Source organism: Pongo pygmaeus, chromosome 10, assembly GCF_028885625.2.
Source record: "Pongo pygmaeus isolate AG05252 chromosome 10, NHGRI_mPonPyg2-v2.0_pri, whole genome shotgun sequence".
Taxonomy (NCBI): Eukaryota; Metazoa; Chordata; class Mammalia; order Primates; family Hominidae; genus Pongo; species Pongo pygmaeus.
In genome coordinates this window covers 45,233,992-45,259,644 of record NC_072383.2, presented here as the reverse complement: position 1 = coordinate 45,259,644, position 25,653 = coordinate 45,233,992, and the positions used below count along the sequence as shown (strand labels likewise).

The 25,653-nt window shown below is 35.7% G+C and overlaps 1 protein-coding gene across 2 annotated transcripts in view; it reads left to right on the top strand.

The window, feature by feature from the left end:
- The window catches only part of RPAP3 (RNA polymerase II associated protein 3), a 43,620-nt gene that overhangs the window by 17,108 nt on the left and 859 nt on the right, over window positions 1-25,653 (top strand). The window contains exons 8-16 of one of the 2 annotated variants that reach the window (XM_054443056.2): window positions 761-886; window positions 1,863-1,990; window positions 8,051-8,172; window positions 10,068-10,138; window positions 10,248-10,349; window positions 19,477-19,715; window positions 20,719-20,905; window positions 21,980-22,077; window positions 22,747-22,847. In XM_054443056.2, the coding sequence (XP_054299031.1) occupies window positions 761-886; window positions 1,863-1,990; window positions 8,051-8,172; window positions 10,068-10,138; window positions 10,248-10,349; window positions 19,477-19,715; window positions 20,719-20,905; window positions 21,980-22,077; window positions 22,747-22,847 (1,174 nt within the window). The remainder of the gene's footprint in view (window positions 1-760; window positions 887-1,862; window positions 1,991-8,050; window positions 8,173-10,067; window positions 10,139-10,247; window positions 10,350-19,476; window positions 19,716-20,718; window positions 20,906-21,979; window positions 22,078-22,746; window positions 22,848-25,653) is intronic. The other variant, XM_054443057.1, reaches the window with a different exon arrangement.

Sequence of the window (25,653 nt, the reverse complement as noted above, 5' to 3'; positions counted from 1 at the left end):
CCATTACTATTGCACATAAGATCTGGTAAATATGTTAACTTGATTATAGTTGTGAACTGTATTATATATTTTTAAAATTTTGCCTTAGGTCAAATAATGACTGTGAATATTGAATTTGAGAAGTTTGGTGATGTAGTTGTAATGAACTGTTATGTCTGAAAGCAGCTCCTAAAACAGTTTCTGGCCCGTATAGAAATTCAATAAATATTTGTTGAATAAATGAGCAACTACTTTTAATGGATGCTACTTATTTATTTAAAATAATTCAACTTGTATTTTAGATTCAAAGGGTACATGTGCAGGCTTTTTACATGGGCATATTGTATGATACTGAGGTTTGGGGTATGAATGATTCCGTCACCTAGATAGTGAGCATAGTACCCAATACGTAGTTTTTCATCCCCTCCCCTCCCCACCGCCAATGTTTCTCTCCCCAACAGGTAGTCTATAGTGTCTGTTGTTTGTGTTTATGTCCATGTGTACCCAGTGTTTACCTCCCACTTATAAGTCAAAACATGCAGTATGTGGTGTTTGATACTAATTTTAATTGAAATGAGAAGCACATTAGATTTATTATATGCTTATTTTACTTTTTACTTTAATAAGTAGAAAGATTTTGAATTAGAGTAGAAAATGTTATTTTGATTATTTAAAATGTGGCAGAAATTCTAATATATTTGAGGTAATTATGTTTTAAGGTCAAATATATATGCATCTTGCATTACTTTGTTTTATTTTAGCTGACTGCTATGTCTCCTAGGCTTTAGCATCCAAAGAAAACTCATATCCAAAGGAAGCTGACATAGTGATTAAGTCAACAGAAGGAGAGCGAAAGCAAATTGAAGCACAACAGAATAAGCAGCAGGCCATTTCAGAGAAAGATCGGGTAATCCAAAGCTATTCCAACATACAATGTATATGTTTTGCTGAGTGTTGATTTATTTCTTGTATATCAGTTAATTTCTTTCTTCTCTAATATTAAAGTTTTGCTTGAGTAGGAATTGGAAATTAAATGCACTAAAGCCTCTGGGACCTACTAATTCAAAATTTGGGTAATTGATGACTTTATATATAAATTAAAAAAATAACTATAGAAACACTTAAGTTTAGGAAACTACTTTTGAATGTTTTATTATATATTTACATATACATAGTTATAAATTTAACATAGAAGTTAATTACAATCCATTCTTATAATGTACTTTTTTCATTAATTCACACTGAACTGTTTCTGATTGAAATTCCCCTACTAATCATGAGTTAAGGAGGTTTAGTTTGTTTATAGCCTTTCCTGGACCCACAGAGGATTCCTAATAAATATTTATAAAATGATTATTGATTGTGATATTTGACTGATTATAAGTAAATGTTATAGTGAAATCAGGTATACAAATTCCAATACAGTTGAATTTATCTTATATTTGGGCATATTAAAGTTATTGAAGAGTGGGCTTTATAATTCTGGTACTGTATTCTTTCACAAAATTTATTTGAGTTATGAAATCCTTTTGTACAGCTTCTAATGTAATTTAAGACAGTATATTATTTGGACCTTTGTTAAAATAGGTTTTTAAATTTAAGCTTTGCGTAATATGTAATTAATGGAATAATAGTGAATGCTGCAAAGTAATATAGTAGTATACATGTTTTTCCTTTTTAGTACTGAAAAGAGAATAATGCCATTAAAAAAGAAACAACCCAAACCAACAGATTTTAAAACGTGTCTCATGGGCCAGATTTTTAACAATATTCTTTCCTGAAATACTGTTGGTGAATATCCTTGCAGTGTTTCATAAGATTTGAATTCATTAATTTTTTTTGAATTTTTTTTTTATTCTCCATATTTCTCTACAAAATAACAGGGGAATGGATTTTTCAAAGAGGGGAAATATGAAAGAGCAATTGAATGCTATACTCGAGGGATAGCAGCAGATGGTGCTAATGCCCTTCTTCCAGCTAACAGAGCTATGGCCTATCTGAAGATTCAGAAGTAAGTGTTGGTTACATTTTAGTGCTTTTCAGGATAAAAATTTACAATAAATTGGTAAATTTTTACCATAGTTACCTAACATGCCAATTATGGTGTGTTAGGTTAGCTCACATGCCAATTTATGGTAGATTTAAGTAAATTAAAATTTAATTTATATATTTTTGAGCATTTAAAGTGAAATGAGAGGGGAAAAATTGTGTGTGTGTGTGTGTATGTGTATGTGTGTGTGTTTATGTACCTGTCGTATACATAGTTCCAGGCACAAGGTGTGTATTCAGTAGATACACACTTGTTAATATTTTCCGGCTTTTAAGTCTGGCACTACACAGTTTACCAGTTTTTCTCTAGTCGCTTTATGTATAGTATTCTGGATCTTGATTAAAAATTATTTTTCACTTCAGAGCCCTTTGGGCAAAGTCTTATCTGGAAATGTTTTATATACATACATGTATAACAAAAGGGAACTGCTGTCATTGAAACTGCTGATTAATAACATATGTAACTAACATTTGATCCTATATTAACCAGCTTTTTCTGGATGTGCCCAAGTTGGACAATCGTAGAATTATATCCGATGGCAGAAACTTAGACTTAGACTTTGTTTCTCTTGTTATACTTTACACACTAATGCCAGAATTTTTAAAAGCCTGTGAGTATAAATAGGAATTCAAAACTTCTTCAGTACCATGAATTCCCCTTTAGCTGTATGTTGAACGCTTCTCAGGATATTTTTTTTTTTTTTTTTTTTTTTTTTTTTTCCTTCTTTTATTATTATTTATTATTATTAAACTTTAGGTTTTATGGTACATGTGCGCAATGTGCAGGTAAATTACATATGTATACATGTGCCATGCTGGTGCACTGCACCCACCAACTCGTCATCTAGCATTAGGTATATCTCCCAGTGCTATCCCTCCCCCCTCCCCCCACCCCACAACAGTCCCCAGAGTGTGATGTTCCCCTTCCTGTGTCCATGTGTTCTCATTGTTCAATTCCCACCTATGAGTGAGAATATGCGGTGTTTGGTTTTTTGTTCTTGCGATAGTTTACTGAGAATGATGATTTCCAATTTCATCCATGTCCCTACAAAGGACGTGAACTCATCATTTTTTATGGCTGCATAGTATTCCATGGTGTATATGTGCCACATTTTCTTAATCCAGTCTATCATTGTTGGACATTTGGGTTGGTTCCAAGTCTTTGCTATTGTGAATAATGCCGCAATAAACATACGTGTGCATGTGTCTTTATAGCAGCATGATTCATAGTCCTTTGGGTATATACCCAGTAATGGGATGGCTGGGTCAAATGGAATTTCTAGTTCTAGATCCCTGAGGAATCGCCACACTGACTTCCACAAGGGTTGAATTAGTTTACAGTCCCACCAACAGTGTAAAAGTGTTCCTATTTCTCCACATCCTCTCCAGCACCTGTTGTTTCCTGACTTTTTAATGATTGCCATTCTAACTGGTGTGAGATGGGACTTCATGTCTAAAACACCAAAAGCAATGGCAACAAAAGCCAAAATTGACAAATGGGATCTAATTAAACTAAAGAGCTTCTGCACAGCAAAAGAAACTACCATCAGAGTGAACAGGCAACCTACAAAATGGGAGAAAATTTTCGCAACCTACTCATCTGACAAAGGGCTAATATCCAGAATCTACAATGAACTCCAACAAATTTACAAGAAAAAAACAAACAACCCCATCAAAAAGTGGGCGAAGGATATGAACAGACACTTCTCAAAAGAAGACATTTATGCAGCCAAAAAACACATGAAAAAATGCTCACCATCACTGGCCATCAGAGAAATGCTTCTCAGGATATTTTTAAATGCTTAACTGTACAACTAGGATTACAAAGGAAACCAATTATATCAAAATATAGTTTTGAAAATATTAAAAATTGTGATATAGTAATATATTTGCTTTTTTATTAACACACCTCAAAATGAGAAATTACATTTAAAATACAGGCAAGTGCTGTATTTTATGCTCACCAATATTCAGAATTACAGTAGAAATTTAACCTGCTGCTTATTTGCATGTGATTGTACTGTATTTGAAACTACATTTAAAATACAGACAAGTTAATGTTAAAAAAATTTTAAAGACATGATTGTAAGGTTTCAATAAGGACACTAAATTTTGGGATGATCCTCAACACATCTTCCGTGTACTGATCAACAAGCAAGTGTGGATAGGGAATACCTGAAGCAACATAGATGATTAGATTTCCAATGTGATAACACATGCCTTAGCTCTTTGTCTTCTGAATAACTACCAGGGCAGAGGTGCCCAACAGTTGCCAGCCTTGTCACAAGAGTATCTATAAACCAGACACTGCAATCACATGCAAATAAGCAACAGGTTAAATTTTTACTGTAATTCTGAATAGTGGTGAGCATAAGCAATATTTTGAGATACCAGTAACAGTTGTAATGTGATATGGAAATATCTGAATTTTTTTTTTTTTTGAGACAGAGTCCCCCTCTGTCACCCAGGCTGGAGTGCAGTGGTGTAATTTTGGCTCACTGCAACCTCCACCTCCCAGGTTCAAGCGATTCTCCTGCCTCAACCTCCTAAGTAGCTGGGTCTACAGGCATGCGCCATGACACCTAGCTAATTTTTGTATTTTTAGTAGAGATGGGGTTTTGTCATGTTGGTCAGGCTGGTCTCAAACTCCTGACCTCAGGTGATCTGCCTGTCTCAGCCTCCCAGAGTGCTGGGATTACAGGCATGAGCCACCGCGCCTGGCTGAAATATCTGATTTTTGTTGGTGACAAAGTGATAGATACTGTTGTCTGCATTTGTATTTGAAAGAAAGCTAAATTTTGTTTGAAGTTTAGTGAAAATAATGATACAGTTTTTTTCCTAAACAAGTTTCCACATCCCTCAGAGAATCTCAGGTTAGGAGCTCCTGTCATAGAAATAAATTTTGATTATATATTTAACCTCATTTAAAGTAATAGATATCACTGGAGATAGATTCTTTTGTTGAATAGTCAGAGTAAAGATCATTGCATCTCTTGCTCACTTATGAAAATTTTGATTTTTGCTATCAAAGAATTGTGCATTGGTTTAAAAATTGTAAAGCCTGAGTTCGTTGGTTTGACTAATGCTAAGAGTAATGCCTTCTTATAGGTGAGAGATGATATATGCATTTATAAGATATCTAATTTATTCTATCAGTTTTATTTCTTTAGTTTATAATCGTATTAGTGGAATATATTATACCAAGTTAGCAGAGTATATTTTAAATTAAAAGAACTTATGACTCTTACTTGTATCTTTTTCTAGTGTATCTTTTAGATTCACAGTTAATATCAGAATTTTTTTCTGTACGTGGAGACTGTTGTTATGTATTATGGACTATGTGAGGAACATAAAAAAGCAACATTTCAAGCTTAGACTACTCCTAGTTGAGGTAACCATCCTATAGCTTGAGGTTCTATAAACTGTGTCAAATTAGAGCTAATTAGAACCAGCAGTATAGTCAGTCTTACCTACCAGTGTGTGGGGTAGCAGTAGGGAGTAAGAAGAAATTCACCTAGTTAGGCCAGCCAGGATTCCTAGAGAATGTGCTTTCTGGAGGTAATAGTCTAAATTAGTAGTTTGCATCGGGAAATGAGCAAGACATCCTTGAGTTACAATAATGGAGAGCCTGTGAGCTGACAAATGGTGGAATGTAGGCTGGTAGATGGTTAGCTTCAGAAAGGCTGAAGAAATAAGAAGATAATCAGAAATAAGGAGAGAAGTTTGGGCCAACATTGTAGTCCTTGAAGAGGACTGACCAAGAACAAATCTGAGTCCTATTCTTGGAGTAAAGCATAGATTTAGAGATAGGATAAGAAGAAAATAACCCAGTAGTATTAAATATTAGATTTAGGCAACAGGGTTGAAAGTTGGTCACAAAAATAAGGTAGAATCTTGGTTGCTGGAACTGGAACCAAACTAAGACTTGATTTAGTAGAGGGTGGTTCACTTAATGGTGATTAGGGGCGGCATTTACACTAGAGCCAGAGTAGACCTAGGGCAAGTGGACCTAACTAAAAATCAGAAGGTATCAGGGCTAAGGAGCTAGGCAGAGATGATAGTTTTTCGCACTCACCATTTTTATTCTATTTTTGATTAGTTTGTCTTTTTCTCCAGCCACCTAAAAGATGTTTGTTGATTGGATTTTTCTAAATTCAGTTTACAAATGGAGTGCACAGGAGACGTGTAATAATTTTAAAGGACTTACGTGAGTCTGTTTTCAAAGAATAATCGTCTACCTCTGTGGCAACTTCAGACTTTTAGAAAAATTGTTGGGTTTTCTTCAGCTGTACAGTAGAACATGCAATTAAATATGCAATTAAATATACAATTAAAATGATTTCCTAAACATTTATCTTCTGAATTTTCTTTGAATTTGATGTTGGAAATTTTTTGATTTACTTATTCAGCAAATATTTATTGTGCTAAAATGTATCAGGTGTTCTGTGAGGCACTGTGGAAGGTATTAAGTATACAAATATTAAATGTGTAGTTGTTTTTAAGAAACCCGAAATTTGCAGGGAGCGACAGAAAAGGAGACCAATATTTGTGAAAATACGCTAAGATAGCGCTATGAAGGACACGTGCTATAGGAGTTCAGGGTGGGAAGAATACTGGCATAGACTGAGTCCAGGCAGGGGAATTCATAGAAAGCATCTTGAAATTGTTCAAACCAAACTGAGATCTAAAGGAGTAATATGAGTTAGTGAGGTGAAAAAACAGGAAACAGGTCAAGTGTTCTAGTGCAGGTTCAAAGACATGGGAGTAGGCAGGTTGATGGTACCTCAACCTGGAAAGGGTGAGTGGTTCATATTATGGCTGTTATTGCAGGGGACAGTGGCAGAGAGAAGGCCAGATACTCAGGCAGGCCCCTGACTTTGCGCTCCAAAGGAATTTGACTTTATCCTGAAAAGTATGGGGGCCATGCAGGTATCTTGAATGATGTAATCAGGCAAGTAGAAAATAACATTGATAAGGGCATGAACACAGATATATTCCTTATCTCTTGCTGGAAAGTGAGTTAAATAAATCAGAGATGTTTAAGTTCATTCGAAATTCTGATTTTTTTCATATGAGATTTTGTTTTGAGGGGAAGATGACATTCATTTAGGCCTTGGGGAGAATGCAATTACAGGAGTGTTTTTTTTTTTTTTTTAATATTCTTATGAAACTTTTCAAACTTATACAAAAGTAGTATAATAAACTCCATGTGTCCGTCATCTAGTTCTAACAAGCCATACTTTTTTTGGTCATATTTGTTTTAGCATTTTCCCCCTGAATTATTGTAAAGCAAATCATAAACATTATGACGTTTATCGCTAAAGAAAGGATATTTTATACATAACCACAACCATTAGCACTCCTAAGAAATTAACAATAATTCATTAATGTCATATTAATATACGGGAATGTCTAAAGTTTTTTTGTTGTTGGGTTTTTTTGGTGGGGGGGGTTTGAGCTCTTCTTAAGCACCTTGTTATTGTAGAGCAGTAATGAGTAAGTCTTTAACTCTGAATTGATTGCCGGTTGCATGGCTGAGTAGAATTTATGCAAAGTGTTAGATGATATGCTATCACATTCGTAGCAAGTTCTCATTTTTTTGTTTCTCTATGAGTATGGGAGATTTACTGTGGGTAAATGTTAATAAAGTTTTATTAGAAAACTAATGCCAGTTAAAATTCTAATGTAATACCTGTGCATATTGAGACTTGGAGAAGAGGTAGGCAGAGAAGCAGTGGCATTCTTTTGTCTGCCCTAGTCATATTTTTGCATTATTATTTCATTGCTCCAGCAGACTCTCCTAACATTCCCTCAATCTGGTACCTTCTCCCTCCTCACCAAATGATTCCAAGATTTGGTGAGAATAAAAAATTTATAAAATAGTTCTCCACTTCAAACACAGATTTAGGAGTTAGTGATTGAAATTATATATACGCTTTTTAAATTAGAAACTTAGTTTATATGACATTTTTCCATAAGCTGCCTTTTTTCCAGTGAGTAATTTTATCATGTTCAATAATAGATATGAAGAAGCTGAAAAAGACTGCACACAAGCCATTTTATTAGATGGCTCATATTCTAAAGCTTTTGCCAGAAGAGGAACTGCAAGAACATTTTTGGGAAAGCTAAATGAGGCAAAACAAGGTAAGACTTTATAACAGCTGGCACTCAGTCATCCTGATGAGTGCCCAAGTTATAGAAGCAGAGATTCGTGTAGCTTACCCATGGTTCAAAGATACTGAACTTAGGGAATTATGTTTTCTTTCCACAGTTTAGATCATGAATAGATTTGGAGGAATGCAGCTTCAGCAATGTACCAGATTATCTTTTTGTTTAGTAGCATACAGTACATTCTGGCTAATTGCCAGTCAACATTAATGAAAAATTTTAATTATAGATGAGAATGGAAAAAGCGATAAAAAGACCAGAATGAAAAGGAAGGGAATCAGTGTTGTTGAGTGAAAGGGACTCACTGTGTGATATGCTTGAAGCCAATACTGTGACATCAGGTTTCTGAGAAAAGGCTTTGTTTATATTGAAAGTTGACTCCCAAAGAGACAGGAATCAAACCCAAATCTGTCTCATTGTCCTGGCCTTAAGGCAGTAATTTTATTAGAAAGGGTTTAGGGAGGTGGATACTGGAATTAGCAGGTAATTAGTGGAAGGAAAGGGAAAAGTTCTTGGGCATATGTAGCTATCTTTTCATGCTAACTAATGGACTGCAGGTGCAAATTTGGGGTAGTTAGTAGAACTTGGTGGAAATTCAGGCTGTGACATCAGCAAGCTCGTTTTTGTGTAAACTCCACTTGGCCATCTTGGTTCCAACCGATTTCAGCCGGTTTTTTTTTTTTTTTTTTTTTTTCTTAAATCCCAGTAAGCAGAGGAAGTTTCTTTGTTTCAGCAAGTTGTATCTTTTCCTATCTGCCATCCTGCAAACTGAAGAATTTCTGTTAGTGATTGATTTTTTTTTTTTTTTTTTAAACTCTTCGGGCTGTGGTTTTATCAGCAGGTAGGGAGTGGAGGATAATGGAGATCTGATGCCATTTTAATTCTTGATACTATTTTTTTTCTTTGTTTTTATGGTCTTCTCTTTTAGGGTATTCATTGAATTAGTCTTTTCAGAGAACCAACTTGGTTCTCCTGTGTGTGTTTTCTATTTAATTTCCTTCTGCTTTTTATTTTATTCCTTCAACTTTCTTTTGGTTTAATTTGCTGTTTTTCTAGCTTCTTGAGATCAGTACTTAGATAATTGATTTTCAGCCTCTGTTCTTTTCTGGTATGTGCGTTTAAAATCTGGCAGTTTCTCTATAAGCCTGTTAGCTACAGCAGTGTTTTTTTTATTGTGGTTAAAAAAAATATGTAACGTTAAATTTATTATTTTAACCATTTTTCAATATATAGCTCAGTGGCATTAAATACATTTACATTGTGCAGCCATCACCACTGTCCATCACCAGGACTTTGTCATCATCCCATTCTAAAACTCTATACCCATTAAACAATAACTCTCCATTCTCCTCTCCCCCCAGCCCTAGTAACCTCCATTCTACTTTCTGTCTCTGAATTTGACTGTTCTAGATATCCTGTGTAAGTGGAATCATGCAGTATTTGTCCTTTTGCCTCTGCTTATTTAACAGCATAATGTCCATGTTGGAGCATGTATCAGAATTTCATTCCTTTTTAAGGCTGAGTAATACCTTGTATGTAATTCTCTTATTCTATTAATATTTTACATTTAGTGAGTTACTCTGTCATTTGTTTACATGGTGAACTTTGCTAAGTTAGATGACCTCTAGGGGCCTCAGTTTTATCACCTTTAAAGTGGGGTTGTAGTGAGGGTTACGTGAAAATTCATATAAAACAACTACAACAGTGTTCAGTAAATGTTCTTATTATAGCTCACCTGTTTCCTAGTAATCTGAGTAAAACTGCTTGAGCTAAAAATGTGATTACTAACTGAATGTATCATGAATATACATGCGAATATGAAAACTCCACATTTTAACTATGTTGTAATGTTTTTAAAAAATTCACTTTAGATTTTGAAACTGTTTTACTTCTGGAACCTGGAAATAAGCAAGCAGTAACTGAACTCTCCAAAATTAAAAAGGTAATGTATTATTTTCACCCAAACATGGTCATATTTTCTGAAACATAAATATATTTATTTGTTGTATAATAAATATTTTGATAGTTATGATTATAAATTTATTTTCAAGGAATTAATTGAGAAAGGACACTGGGATGATGTCTTTCTTGATTCCACACAAAGACAAAATGTGGTAAAACCCATTGATAATCCACTGCATCCTGGATCAACTGTAAGTAAAGCACTTTCATTTTTTCCTTGCCAATTAAATATGTTGTAATAGGAGAATTGGAAACCAGCTATTGTATTAGTAAACTTTTTTTTTTAAATTATACTTTAAGTTCCAGGGTACATGTGCACAACGTGCAGATTTGATACATAGGTATACATGTGCCATGTTGGTTTGCTGCACCCATCAACTCATCATTTACATTAGGTATTTCTCCTAATGCTATCCCTCCCCCAACCTGCCACCCGCAACAGGCCCCAGTGTGTGATGTTGCCTGCCCTGTGTCCAAGTGATCTCATTGTTCAATTCCCACCTATGAGTGAGAACATGCAGTGTTTGGTTTTCTGTCTTGTGATAGTTTGCTGAGAATGATGGTTTCCAGCTTCATTCATGTCCCTGCAAAGGGCATGAACTCATCGTTTTTTATGGCTGCATAGTATTCCGTGGTGTATATGTGCCACATTTTCTTAATCTAGTCTGTCATTGATGGATATTTAGGTTGGTTCCAAGTCTTTGCTATTGTGAATAGTGCCTCAGTAAACATACGTGTGCATGTGTCTTTATAGTAGCATGATTTATAATCCTTTGGATATATACCCAGTAATGGGATTGCTGGGTCAAATGGTAATTCTAGTTCTAGATCCTTGAGGAATTACCACACTGTCTTCCACAATGGTTGAACCAATTTACACTCCCAGGAACAGTGTAAAAGCATTCCTATTTCTCCATATCCTCTCCAGCATCTGTTGTTTCCTGACTTTTTAATGATTGCCATTCTAACTGGCATGAGATGGTATCTCATTGTGGTTTTGATTTGCATTTCTCTGATGGCCAGTGATGATGAGCATTTTTTCATGTGTTTTTTGGCTGCATAAATGTCTTCTTTTGAGAAGTGTCTGTTCATATCCTTTGCCCACTTTTTGATGGGGTTGTTTGTTTTTTTCTTGTAAATTTGTTTGAGTTCTTTGTAGATTCTGGATATTAGCCCTTTGTCAGAGGGTAGATTGCAAAAATTTTCTCCCATTCTGTAGGTTGCCTGTTCACTCTGACAGTAGTTTCTTTTGCCATGCAGAAGCTCTTTAGTTTAATTAGATCCCATTTGTCTATTATGGCTTTTGTTGCCATTGCTTTTGGTGTTTTAGTCATGAAGTCCTTGCCCATGCCTGTGGCCTGAATGGTATTGCCTAGGTTTTCTTCTAGGGTTTTTATGGTTTTAGGTCTATCATTTAAGTCTTTAATCCATCTTGAATTAATTTTTGTATAAGGTGTGAGGAAGGGATCCGGTTTCAGCTTTCTAGATATGGCTAGCCAGTTTTCCCAGCACCATTTATTAAATAGGGAATGCTTTTCCCATTTCTTGTTTTTCTCAGGTTTGTCAAAGATCAGATGGTTGTAGATGTGTGGTGTTGTTTCCGAGGCCTCTGTTCTGTTCCATTGATCTATATCTCTGTTTTGGTACCAGTACCATGCTGTTTTGGTTACTGTAGTCTTCTAGTATAGTTTGTAGTCAGGTAGCCTGATGCCTCCAGCTTTGTTCTTTTTTGCTTAGGTTTGTCTTGGCAATGCGGGCTCTTTTTTGGTTCCATATGAACTTTAAAGTAGTTTCTTCCAATTCTGTGAAGAAAGTCATTGGTAGCTTGATGGGAATGGCATTGAATCTATAAATTACTTTGGGCAGTATGGCCATTTTCACAATATTGATTCTTCCTATCCATGAGCATGGAATATTCTTCCATTTGTTTGTGTCCTCTTTTATTTCGTTGAGCAGTGGTTTGTAGTTCTCCTTGAAGAGGTCCTTCACATCCCTTTTAAATTGGATTCCTAGGTATTTTATTCTCTTTGTAGCAATTGTAAATGGGAGTTCACTCATGATTTGGCTCTCTGCTTGTTTGTTAATGGTGTATAGGAATGCTTGTGATTTTTGCACATTGATTTTGTATCCTGAGACTTTGCTGAAGTTGCCTGTCAGCTTAAGGAGATTTTGGGCTGAGACGGTGGGGTTTTCTAATATACAGTCATGTCATCTGCAAACACGACAGTTTGACTTCCTCATTTCCTAATTGAATACCCTTTATTTCTTTCTCTTGCCTGATTGCCCTGGCCAGAACTTCCATCACTGTGTTGAATAGGAGTGGTGAGAGAGGGCATCCTTGTCTTGTGCTGGTTTTCAAAGGGAATGCTTCCAGTATTTGCCCATTCAGTATGATATTGGCTGTGGGTTTGTCATAAATAGCTCTTATTATTTTGAGAAACATTCCATCAATACCTAGTTTATTGAGTGTTTTTAGCATGAAGCACTGTTGAATTTTGACGAAGGCCTTTTCTGCATCTATTGAGATAATCATGTGGTTTTTGTCGTTGGTTCTGTTTATGTGATGGATTACGTTTATTGATTTGCGTATATTGAACCAGCCTTGCTTCCCTGGGATGAAGCCAGCTTGATCGTGGTGGATAAGGTTTTTGATGTGCTACTGGATTCGGTTTGCCAGTATTTTATTGAGGATTTTCACATTGATGTTCATCAGGGATATTGGTCTAAAATTCTCTTTTTTTTGTTGTGTCTCTGCCAGGCTTTGGTATCAGGATGATGCTGGCCTCATAAAATGAGTTAGGGAGAATTCCCTCTTTTTCTATTGATTGGAATAGTTTCAGGAGGAATGGTACCAGCTCCTCTTTGTACCTCTGGTAGAATTCGGGTGTGAATCTGTCTGGTCCTGGACTTGTTTTGGTTGGTAGGCTATTAATTATTGCCTGAATTTCAGAGCCTGTTATTGGTCTATTCAGAGATTGAACTTCTTTCTGGTTGTCTTGGGAGGGTGTATGTGTCCAGGAATTTATCCATTCCTCCTAGATTTTCTAGTTTATTTGCGTAGAAGTGTTTATAGTATTCTCTGATGGTAGTTTGTATTTCTGTGGGATCAGTGGTGATATCCCCTTTATCATTTTTTATTGTGTATATTTGATTCTTCTCTCTTTTCTTCTTTATTAGTCTTGCTAGCAGTCTATCAATTTTGATGATCTTTTCAAAAAACCAGCTCCTGGATTCATTGATGTTTTGAAGGGTTTTTTTGTCTCTATCACTTTCAGTTCTGCTCTGATCATAGTTACTTCTTACCTTCTGCTAGCTTTTGAATTTGTTTGCTCTTGCTTCTCTAGTTCTTTTAATTGTGATGTTAGGGTGTCGATTTTAGATCTTTTCCTGGTTTCTCTTGTGGGCATTTAGTGTTATAAATTTCCCTCTACACACTGCTTTAAATGTGTCCCAGAGATTCTGGTACGTTGTGTCTTTGTTCTCACTGGTTTCAAAGAACATCTTTATTTCTGCCTTCATTTCATTATTTACCCAATAGTCATTCAGGAGCAAGTTGTTCAGTTTCCATGTAGTTGTGCAGTTTTGAGTGAGTTTCTTAATGCTGAGTTCTAATTTGATTGCACTGTGGTCTGAGAGACAGTTTGTTGTGATTTCTGTTCTTTCACATTTGCTGAGGAGTGTTTTACTTCCAATTGTGTGGTCAGTTTTGGAATAAGTGTGATGTGGTGCTGAGAAGAATGTATATTCTGTTGATTTAGGGTGGAGAGTTCTGTAGATGTCTATTAGGTCTGCTTGTTGCAGAGCTGAGTTCAGGTCCTGAATATCCTTGTTAACCTTCTGTCTCGTTGATCTGTCCAATATTGACAGTGGGGTGTTAAAGTCTCCCATTATTATTGTGTGGGAGTCTAAGTCTCTTTGTAGGTCTCTGAGGACTTGCTTTATGAATTTGAGTGCTCCTGTATTGGGTGCATATATATTTAGGATAGTTAGCTCTTCTTGTTGAATTGATCCCTTTACCATTATGTAGTGGCTTTCTTTGTCTCTTTTGATCTTTGTTGGTTTAACATCTGTTTTATCAGAGACTGGGATTGCAACCCCTGCTTTTTTTTTGCTTTCCATTTGCTTGTTAGATCTTCCTCCATCCCTTTATTTTGAGCCTATGTGCGTCTTTGCACGTGAGATGGGTCTCCTGAGTGCAGCGCACTGATGGGTCTTGACTCTATCCAATTTGCAGTCTTTGTGTTTTAATTGGGGCATTTAGCCCATTTACATTTAAGGGTAATATTGTTATGTATGAATTTGATCCTATCATTATGATGTTTGCTGGTTATTTTGCCCATTAATTGATGCAGTTTCTTCCTAGCATCAATGGTCTTTGCAATTTGGCCTGTTTTTGCCGTGGCTGGTACCGGTTGTTTCTTTCCATGTTTAGTGCTTCCTTCAGAAGCTCTTGTAAGGCAAGCCTGGTGGTGACAAAATCTGTCAGCATTTGCTTGTCTGTAAAGGATTTTATTTCTCCTTCACTTATGAAGCTTAGTTTGGCTGGATATGAAATTCTGGGTTGAAAATTCTTTTCATTAAGAATGTTGAACATTGGCCCCTACTGTCTTCTGGCTTGTAGGGTTTCTGCTGAGAGATCTGCTGTTAGTCTGATGGGCTTCCCTTTGTGAATAACTCGACCTTTCTCTCTGACTGCCCTTAACACTTTTTCCTTCATTTCAACCTTGGTAAATCTGACAATTTTGTGTCTTGGGGTTGCTCTTCTCGAGGAGTATCTTTGTGGCATTCTCTGTATTTCCTGAATTTGAATGTTGGCCTGCCTTGCTATGTTGGGGAAGTTCTACTGGATAATATCCTGAAGTGTGTTTTCCAACGTGGTTCCATTCTCTTCATCACTTTCAGGTACACCAGTCAATCGTAGATTTGCTCTTTTCACATAGTCCCATATTTCTTGGAGGCTTATTTTGTTTCTTTTACTCTTTTTTCTCTAACCTTGTCTTGTCGCTTTATTTCATTAATTTTATCTTCAATCACTGATACCCTTTCTTCCACTTTATCGAATCGGCTATTGAAGCTTGTGCATGCGTCACGAAGTTCTCGTGCCAGGTTTTCAGTTCCATTGGTCATTTAAGGTCTTCTCTGCACTGTTTATTGTAGTTAGTCATTCGTCTAATCTTTTTTCAAGGTTTTTAGTTTCCTTGTGATGAGTTCAAACATCCTCCTTTAGCTTGGAGAAGTTTGTTATTACGGACCTTCTGAAGCCTGCTTCTGTCAACTTGTCAAAGTCATTCTCCATCCAGCTTTGTTCCATTGCTGGTGAGGAGCTATGTTCCTTTGGAAGAGAATAGGTGCTCTGATTTTTAGAATTTTCAGCTTTTCTGCTCTGGTTTCTCCCCATCTTTGTGGTTTAATCTACCTTTGGTCTTTGATGTTGGTGACCTCAGTTGGAAATGTAGAAATCACCCTTCTTCTACATTGATCATGCTGGGAGCTGCAGATTGGAGCTGTGCCTATTCGGCCATCTTGGAACGCCCCCTAACTCTTAAAGGAAATGTTGAAATGTCTTACTGGGGCCCTTTATTTTTTTTTAAGAATCTTTAAAAAATGCTTCCTAGGATTACTGACGTATAAGGGAAATTTAGCAGTGTTTAGAGTTTTGGGATAACTTTTTAAGTGAGTATTTTAATTTAACACTATCGATTTAAATATTTCTGCCTATTTCTCTTATATTAAAGGAATTTCAAGTAGTTTTACATTTTATAGAAATTAAATGTCTTTGTATTTTTATTACTGTTCTTTTCTGAAGTTGGGATAAACACCCTTGCGTCAAGTAAATTATGAAATATACATACAGAAAAGTACACAAGACAAATTATGATTTAGAGAATAATTACAAAGTGAACACCCATGAAACCACCGAGTCAGAAAATTAAAAGACATCACCCCTAAAAAACCTCTCTATGTACCCCTGACTGATCAAGATCCTCTTCCTGCCCTCTTAGACTGTTATGCATAGACGATCCTTTGCATAACAGTTTTCTTTATTAGAAATAACAATTTCATAAGGAAGTCAGAGGAGGTATTTTTATCCTCTTTTTATAAAGGCAGAAAAGGAGAGAAAGTTTGTTTTGCTATGTTTGTACTAGTTAGTAGTAGCAAATAGATTTCTTAGTTTAATACTTTTCCAGTGCATTTAATATGACTATATTCTTTTTTTTTTTGAGACGGAGTTTCACGCTTGTCCCCCAGGCTGGAGTGCAGTGGCGCGATCTCAGCTCACTGCAACCTCTGACTCCTGGGTTCAAGCGATTCTCCTGTCTCAGCCTCCCTTGTGGCTGGGATTACAGGCACCTGCCATCACGCCTGGCTAATTTTTGTATTTTTAGTAGAGACGGGGTTTCACCATGTTGGCCAGACTGGTCTTAAACTCCTGACCCCAAGTGATCTGCCCACCTTGGCCTCCCAAAGTGCTAGGATTACAGGCGTGAGCCACCATGCCTGGCCTATTATGACTGTATTCTTGGTAATACTGGTTGTGTGTGTTGTGTGCGCCAGGCATAAATCTAGTTGTTTTCACACATTATGGTCATTTTCATATATTTATTTACTGTTCTTTTCAGTAAAAGTGATTACTTAATTAAATGTAGTTTAAACTTTTACATCTTTGGAAGACTTCTTTACAAAAATTCACAAGTTTACAGAAGGCCTTTGTTAGACGTCACTGTCCATAATTATAAAAACATTGCCACGTGATATGTGTAATATCCTATGACTAATATACCATAAGTAGCTTTTACAAATGTGTTGGGTCCACCTTCTTGTTAAAAATGAATTTATGTTAATAGTTGTGAAAATATAATGTGAATTTAAATCTCTATGGCAATATGACAAAACAAAACACCTCTAGGAAATGAGAAATCTTGGGGTAAACTGTTCTGTAAATGATCCAAAATCAACAAAGTTAGTATCCTAGTGGGAAGGGAAAAAAATTGCTGTTGATTTTTATAATGGATCTTCATGATAAAAAAAATGTGGGCATTATTTTTAAAAAGTAGAGGATAGCAGTTTGGTATAATGCCTTTGAGACTGGATTTGAGCCCCACTTGATAAACTTTGCAATCTTGAGCAAGTTAGTTAATCCCTGCGTTATCCTTACTTTTTCCCCATAAATTGAGAATGACCCACAGATTAGTTTATATCAAAGGAAATAATGTGCATAAATGCTGAGGCAGTTTCAGGTGAAACAAATTTTAGTTTCCTTTTTAGTCACATATTTGTGACACCACCTGGTCACCAGAGAAAGTGGTCAGGAAAGAAAGGAAGACTACGGAAAGTAGAGAGAGAAGAGAATGAGTCTCAGGATTATTGAAATGAAAGGCTAGGGCAGGGTAGTCTGTGCTTGAAGGGCTGGCAGCTTGGAGGTATTTTTAGCAAACCTCTAGACAGAGTGTAGGAGAGCAGAGATGTAGGTGAACTTGGGCCTGGGGTTTCTCCTGAGGGTGGTAATAAGTGAAAGTTGTCCTGATCCTTTTGTCTTTGCTAAAATATCTTATTTTGCTTTATTTCCTTTTTTTTTTTTTTTTTCATTTTTCTGTTTCCTGATGTCAAAACTTCACCTATTTGGTCCCTTTTTCTCTTTATTCCTTTGTTCTTCTCTCTCTCTCTCACTTTTTTTTTAAATGGTCACAATATACAACTAAATAAAATGTACGCTTCCGAGTCATGATTTTAAAAAAGAAGTGAATTGAACCTTTCATATTTTCTTAAGTTCTTTCTATAGTGGTTTCTTTTATGGTTTACTCCTGTTACTAGCATACTGTTCTTCCCCACAGTCCTTCCAGCTGTCATCAGTGACCCTCAGTGGCTCTCAGTACCCTGGGTCTACACTTAACAGAGACCAATGATTAGGAAATTCATAAATTCAAATCATTATTTACATATCTGTTGTCAAGGAAAGGGTTTAATACACATATCCATTCTTGATCAGTATCTTGATAAAAACTTTTGCTGATATAGTTCTTAGCAAAGCATAGGCCTTAACTTAATATGATTATTCTTTAAAATAGAACTGCTTGAAGAATTCTGTTATAAATTTTCTTATAGTTTTTTCATTTTTGTACCTTCATTTAGTAACACTCATTTATTACCATTGGGTCGTATCTTAGCTGCATTAATGGAATTTCTGGTTTAAACATTGAGTTTGTTATCTATTGCAGAAGGAGAAGTGCTTATATTTACAACTTTTCAATTTATAATTCAACTATGTAGTTGGAATGTATACTTAGAGTACATTGAGGAAAGTTTTTTCTCTTTTCTAAAGATAAAACAAATTTCAAACATATACAAAAGTATATAGCTGCAACTGTTAATCAATATTTGCAAATTTTAGAAGAAGCTTCTCTTAACTTGTTTCATTTTTCAATACCCTTGGTGGAACAATAGCTCCTCAGTGTATTTCTGTGTGTTTGGTATGATGATATAGTGAAGAATATTGTTGTATTTTATTAGATATACATATATTATTAAATATCAACATAAGTTGAAAATGACGTGTGTAGTGATCGAGATAAACAGTGAAAACCATTTATTTTATTAAATTGGAAAAAAGGGTTTACTTTTACCAACTTTGTGAATATTACTTGGCAGATTTTTAATCCTGGGCTAGTTTTATCCAGCTGCTATATATTGAGACAATGTGTTTAGGTTTTAGTGATAGTCTGTCCCATACATAATGCTGGTTATTGTCTGCCCTTATTCCACTTGCCTTCAGTTAGTCCACAATACTGCTCTTGGTTTGGTAATTTATTTGCTGTATTGCCCCTAGAATAGAGTCCAAACTCCTTTCATGGCATCCAAGTCCCTTCATAAGCTGTCTTCAAACAGCCTTTCAGACTTCATCTCCACCATGCCGTGCCTTGCACCAGCACCACTGGACTTCTCACCTTTCCACTGACTGTGCTGCACCCTTCAACTTTGCCATTCCTGTGTGCTTTTTCTGTGAAGGCTTCCCTCATGCCAGTGTTTATCTTCCTTCCTGTGTTCTCGTAGCATTTTGTGCTTTCATCTCTTAAACATACCCATGGCCTTATATATTTACGTATACATGTCTCTCTCCCTTGTTTCGACCTACCTGGGATAAGTGCTTTGTATAGCTTTTTATTTTTGTATTCTCAGACTCCTAAGTCTGTCTAGCCACCAAATTGAATTTACTTATCACTGGGATATTAGCTGTAAGAACATTGCAGCCTTTTAACTTGTGACCCTAAAATAGGAAACGTTTAATATTTTGATTTAAGGAATTGATTTTAATTGTTTTAGAAACCACTCAAGAAGGTTATTATTGAAGAAACTGGTAATTTGATACAGACTATTGATGTGCCAGATAGCACTACTGCTGCTGCTCCAGAGAATAATCCTATTAATCTAGCAAATGTAATAGCGGCCACAGGCACCACAAGTAAGAAGAATTCAAGCCAAGATGACCTTTTTCCCACAAGTGATACTCCAAGAGCAAAAGTATTGAAAATAGAAGAAGTCAGTGATACTTCATCCCTGCAGTGAGTAGAAATACTGTTATTTGATGATCATCCAGAATGGGATAATTCCAATGGAGAATTGATATTACTGAGACTTCTGATTTGTACTCATCATGCTAATTTTTTGAACTGCCTAACTTAAGGTTCTAGCTTTTCTTTTTTGTTTGTACTTATTGTAAGGGTGATTTTGCTTAAAGAATGATTACTATTTTTTTTTTAACCACAGTGTGAAATTTAAAGATGGTAAGAAGGTATCTTGAAAATTGATTTTGTTTAAAAATTTTCATTTCTAGGATTTCAGTTTTATTATTTAGTTCAGCAAAATTTTAGTTTTTTAAAAAGAAGTTTCATAAAAATGTAGAATTTATGGATTGCCATTATTTCATCCATTAGTATTTAAGACTGTTGTGGACTCTAACTTTTGTTTGGCATTTAAAAAATAGTTTATGTGTTTTTTCTTAATAATGAGAATATAGAAGATATAGACTAATTACGTTCATTTTGAGGTATGGAAACCTTACTCATATATTTTTACATTGCCACTCAACAAACCTGCTAAAAGTTGTTTTTTCTTTTAAACTTTGAACTTTAGTAGTACTTTTATTTAAAGTGATAGTATAGATCATGGGGCAATACTATATAGGCAGTTTTTTTTGGAAGAGCATTTCTTCCTTTTTGGAATATCTTGAAAATGATCATTTAGATCTTTGAAAGGCTAAATCATTAGTGTATGTTACATGGTAATTGAAATATATAGAAATGGTATATTCAAAAGGTGGCTAGGTTAGCTGCCCAGCAGAGAATAGTCATTACATAGCCAGCATGTGAAAATTTGCAAGAGCATAATCTATTTTGCCAAAAAATGTTTATATATTATTAGCTGAAAGAATTGAATGCTTGTATAATACAAATAGATAATACAATATTAATAAAGTCAAAAATTTAAAATTTTTATTGATGTCTCCTTGATTGAGCTATGATTATTTATGGTTCTTTTCTGTTTGATACCTCTGAAATATTTCAGACCTCAAGCCAGTTTGAAGCAGGATGTATGTCAGTCTTACAGCGAGAAAATGCCTATAGAGATAGAACAAAAACCTGCTCAGTTTGCCACAACTGTTCTTCCTCCAATTCCTGCAAACTCGTTCCAGCTCGAATCTGATTTCAGACAATTGAAAAGTTCTCCAGATATGTTGTATCAGTATTTAAAGGTAAGAGAGAGGAAGGTAGTACTTCTGTTGTAAGTAAAAGGTCAGAGAACTTCTTTTGTCACTTTATAATAATGGTGCCATATTTGCTTTTTGTAGGATATTATTGTAGAAATTTTTGTAGAATACATCACCCTGGTCAGACCATTTAAAAATATTTACAACCAGGGAACCTTGATGTTCTCCTTTGGCAATAGATTCTGTGTCAAATTCTATTGTCTCAAATAACTTAATCTAATTTCATATATATTAGCTTAAGCTTAATCCTTCAAAAAAAAATCCTAAAATACATTGAGTGTCTTCTGTGTGCCAAGCAGAGCTTGCAATATGTAGGCAATCATTCTTCTAATATTTGCTTTAAGAAAAAGAATCAAATCCTATGAAATTTAGCAAATAATGGATTAGCATGGTCTTTTTCAAGTGTAATGAGAGTAACATTTCCTTATAATTATGCAATATAAAATTACTTCCAAATACATTTTCTCATGTAATTCTACTTTTAAAAATCTCTAGTTATATTTATTGCTCTTTGAGACCCTTTAAAGTTTCCTGTCTCTCTTAGGATGGTGTATATCTCTTCTGCTCGTAAGATTTTTCTGTGACTAGAACAGAGTGATTATCATGCAGTTCCTGTAACTTTCATTCTTCTATCATAATTGCATTTTAATGTGACTCCATTATTATTCATAAGTGCTAATGCATAGTAGTTATTCTTTTCTTTTTGTTTTGGACGGAGTTTTGCTCTTGTTGCCCAGGCTGGAGTGCAATGACGCAATCTCAGCTCACCGCAACCTCTGCCTCCCAGGTTCAAGCAATTCTCCTGCCTCAGCCTCCCAAGTAGCTGCGATTACAGGGATGTGCCACCACGCCTGGCTAATTTTTTGTATTTTTAGTGGAGATGGGGTTTCTCCATGTTGGTCAGACTGGTCTCGAACTCCCAACCTCAGGTGATCCTCCCACCTTGGCCTCCCAAAGTAGTTATTCTTTACTGTTTTTACCCAAGCAGTTGTTGTGTAATTTGTGATATGTAAGTGTTGCCATCAAGTAATTGTCTAACTTTTTATTTATTTTTTCAAGCAAATTGAACCATCTTTGTATCCTAAGTTGTTTCAGAAAAATCTGGATCCAGATGTATTCAACCAGATCGTTAAAATTCTGCATGACTTTTACATTGAGTAAGTCAAGTTTTTTTTAGTTATACAGTAAGTCCTCACTTAATGTCATTGATAGGTTTTTGGAAACTGCAATTTTAATTAAAATGATTAAGACATAGGAACATAAATCTTGTTTATATCAATTGGCCTATGGTAAAATTGATTTGTTTATACAGTATGCCGTTTTACATAAAGTCGCAGTTTTCACGAACCTATTGATGATGTTAAGTGAGAATTGACTGTACTCTTATGCTATGCTATTTCCAATGATTTGGGAAGTTCATTCTCTTTGAATGTATATAGCAAATTAGCAGCATATAGCAAAGTTAGCTTTCTTGTAAGTTTCATTGTTACAGAAGTTGCAAGGAAATGACAAGTACAGACAATAAAAAGGGAAAAGTTTAAAAGGGAGGAAAAAGGACTCTAATTTTTTTGTAGGGAAAAGTGGGGTATGGAAGTGACCAGTGTTTTAACAGAATAATAGTTTCCGTGCTAAGCTCTCATTTAAGAATATTGTAATTTCTTCAGTTGACTTGATAAATCTCTTCATTTGGGCATTTAAAATATAGGTATCCAGGGGAAAAATGATGTCATTTATGTATAATTAGAAGTATTGTGTTAGTAAACAGAATGATTAATAAATGAGCTGCTTTTAACTGATCATTTGTTTTTATATTTGGATTATTTCAGGAAAGAAAAGCCATCACTCATCTTTGAAATCTTACAAAGACTTTCTGAACTAAAAAGATTTGATATGGCAGTGATGTTTATGTCAGAAACAGAGAAAAAGAGTAAGTTCTATGAAAGTTTTCCCATGTTTATTTTTGTACATTCCTGTATTCATTCAACAAATAATAGCTGACATTTATTGACTCCTTATTGTGTATAAGGTTATATTTAATTAAATATTTATATTTAAATTGTATTATATTAAATTATATTTAAGTTAATTAAATTGGATAACAAGAACAGTTAAAATTGTATTGTTAGTCCTGACAATATTATGAAGTGTAGGTACTGTTTTCACTGTCCTTTTACAGAGGAGGAAACAGGTATAGAGAGGCTAAGAAACTTGCTAAGGTCACATAGCTAGGAAGCCAGACCCAGGATTCGAACCCAGGCAGTCCAACTCCATAGTCTGAGCCCTTCTACTTGAAAACGCAGTAAATGGTGTAATGGTGGAGTTCCTACTGTTACTGAGTATGTATAGGATCAAAGCCACAGGACCATGTAACTGGGCGAGGTACAGGAAAGGTCTGATCCATTCTGAGAGAGGTAATTTCCTTGAGTTTGATTTTAGCTGAATTCTCAAAGAAGTGCAAGAGTCAGAGGAAAGGCTGGGCAAGAGAGTTTTAGACTGAAAGAATGATACATGTAGTGGTTCTGAGGCAGGAAAGAGCAAATTGAGTCCAGAGAATTTAAAATGGTATGGCTGGATTGTAGAATAGGGAGTAATGAGTGGCAGGTGATGAACCTGAAGAATTGTATTTCTTTTTTATTTCCACATCACAATTTTTGGCATAAAGAGTCTGTTTTGAGAAATCCTAATTAAAGTAAAATTGCACTATGCAGAAACTTCAGTTGCTCAGAGTTTTGGGCTATACTCATTTCAGTAAAAAAGAGAAAAGTCATTCACATACCAGTGTGTCTTTTTTTTTATTTTTAATAATTAGCAAAACTCAGTGTAACATTTTCAGATACCTCCTGTACTAAACATACATGGGCTTCTTTTATTTCTTCTTTATCTTTTTAGCAGTGATGTTGAATGATTTTAAATCAATAAGAAAGATACTTTTGAAATTATACTTAGGGAAGTGGACATGTAATTTATATATATATATTTTTTAGGCCAAGCATGGTGGCTCATGCCTGTAATCCCAGCACTTTGGGAGGTTAAGGCAGGAGGATCGCTTGAGACCAGGCTGGCCAACATGGCAAAACCCTGTCTTTAAAAAAATACAAAAATTAGTTGGTTGTGGTGGCGTGCATCTATAGTCCCAGCTACTCGGGGGGCTGAGGTGGGAGAATCGTTTCAGCATAGAAGGTTGAGGCTGCAGTGAGCCATGATTGTGCCACTGCATTCCAGCCTAGGCAACAGAGTGAGACTCTGTCTCAAATAAATAGTTAAATAAAAATAAAAATATATATATATTAAAATATATATATGTATATTTTAATAGTGAGGGTTTAAACCAAAAGTTTTGGTTTTAGCTTTAGTTAACCAGAAATTTTCCTTGAAATCCCTGAAAAATGTTACTGTTTCTTATTACTGTTTTGACCTCATCTTTTACCACTCTTTTTTCAACCAGTCTGCCCCATTATAGTGGTTTTATATAGCTTTTAATATTCCAAACTGTCAGCCAGGCACAGTGGCTCACGCCTGTAATTGCAGCACTTTGGGAGGCCGAGGCAGGTGGATCACCTGAAGTCAGGAGCTCAAGACCAGCCTGGCCAACATGGTGCAACCCCGTCTCTACTAAAAATACAAAAAAAAAAAAAAGAAAGAAAAAAATTAGCTGGGCGTGGTGGCAGACACCTGTAATCCCAGCTACTTGGGAGGCTCCGGCAGGAGAATCAATCGCTTGAATCCGGGAGGCATAGGTTGCAGTGAGCTGAGATCGCACCATTGCACTCCAGCCTGGGCAACAAGAGTGAAACTCTGTCTCAAAAAAAAAAAAAAAAAAAAATTACCAAACTGCCAAACTTATTTTGGCCTCGAGGACTTTGTGTTTGGCTGTTCTCTCAACGTAGAATATCTTCCTACATATCTTCACTTGTGTGCTTCTTCATTTGGTTTTCACCTATCACCACTTCACAGACGTCTTTCTTCACTGACCCCCCCCATGAACCTCTCTCTTCTTACCCTGCTTTATTTCTCTTCGTAATACATTACTAGCTGACAGTGGTTCATGTGTATGTTTATTGTATCTCCCTCTAATAGAATGAAAGCTCCATGACAGCAGGAACTTTGTCTACCTGGTTCACTGGGCCTCAGTGCTAGTACATAATAACCCCTCCGTGTCAGTGTGTTGAATGAATGAATTTAGTGTTACTCTAATGTGATAAGTTCAAGGTATCCGAGAATGCAGGTGGGCTCTTCGGGGTTTCCACTGTCTGCTAAGTTAAACATGGAAAGTGCTTAGAATGGTTCTGGCATGCAACTAAGTATTCAGTAAATACTTAGCTGTTGTTATATTTTATTATTGCCATTATCATTAATAACTGTTAGCTAGTTCTCCAGTTTTAATGTTGAGAAGCATGAACTATAACAGTGTTTTCCTAATGTTGAGTGTCGACCGATCAGTGGTAGTAAATATGATTTTTTTGCGATTCATAATCTTATTTTATTTTTTTGAGACGGAGTCTCACTCTGTCGCTCAGGCTGGAGTGCAGTGGCGCGATCTCAGCTCACTGCAAGCTCCACCTCCTGGGTTCACGCCGTTCTCCTGCCTCAGCCTCCTGAGTAGCTGGGACTACAGGCGCCTGCCACCACGCCCGGCTAATTTTTTTGTATTTTTAGTAGAGACAGGGTTTCACCATATTAGCCAGGATGGTCTCGATCTCCTGACCTCATGATCTGCCCGCCTCGGCCTCCCA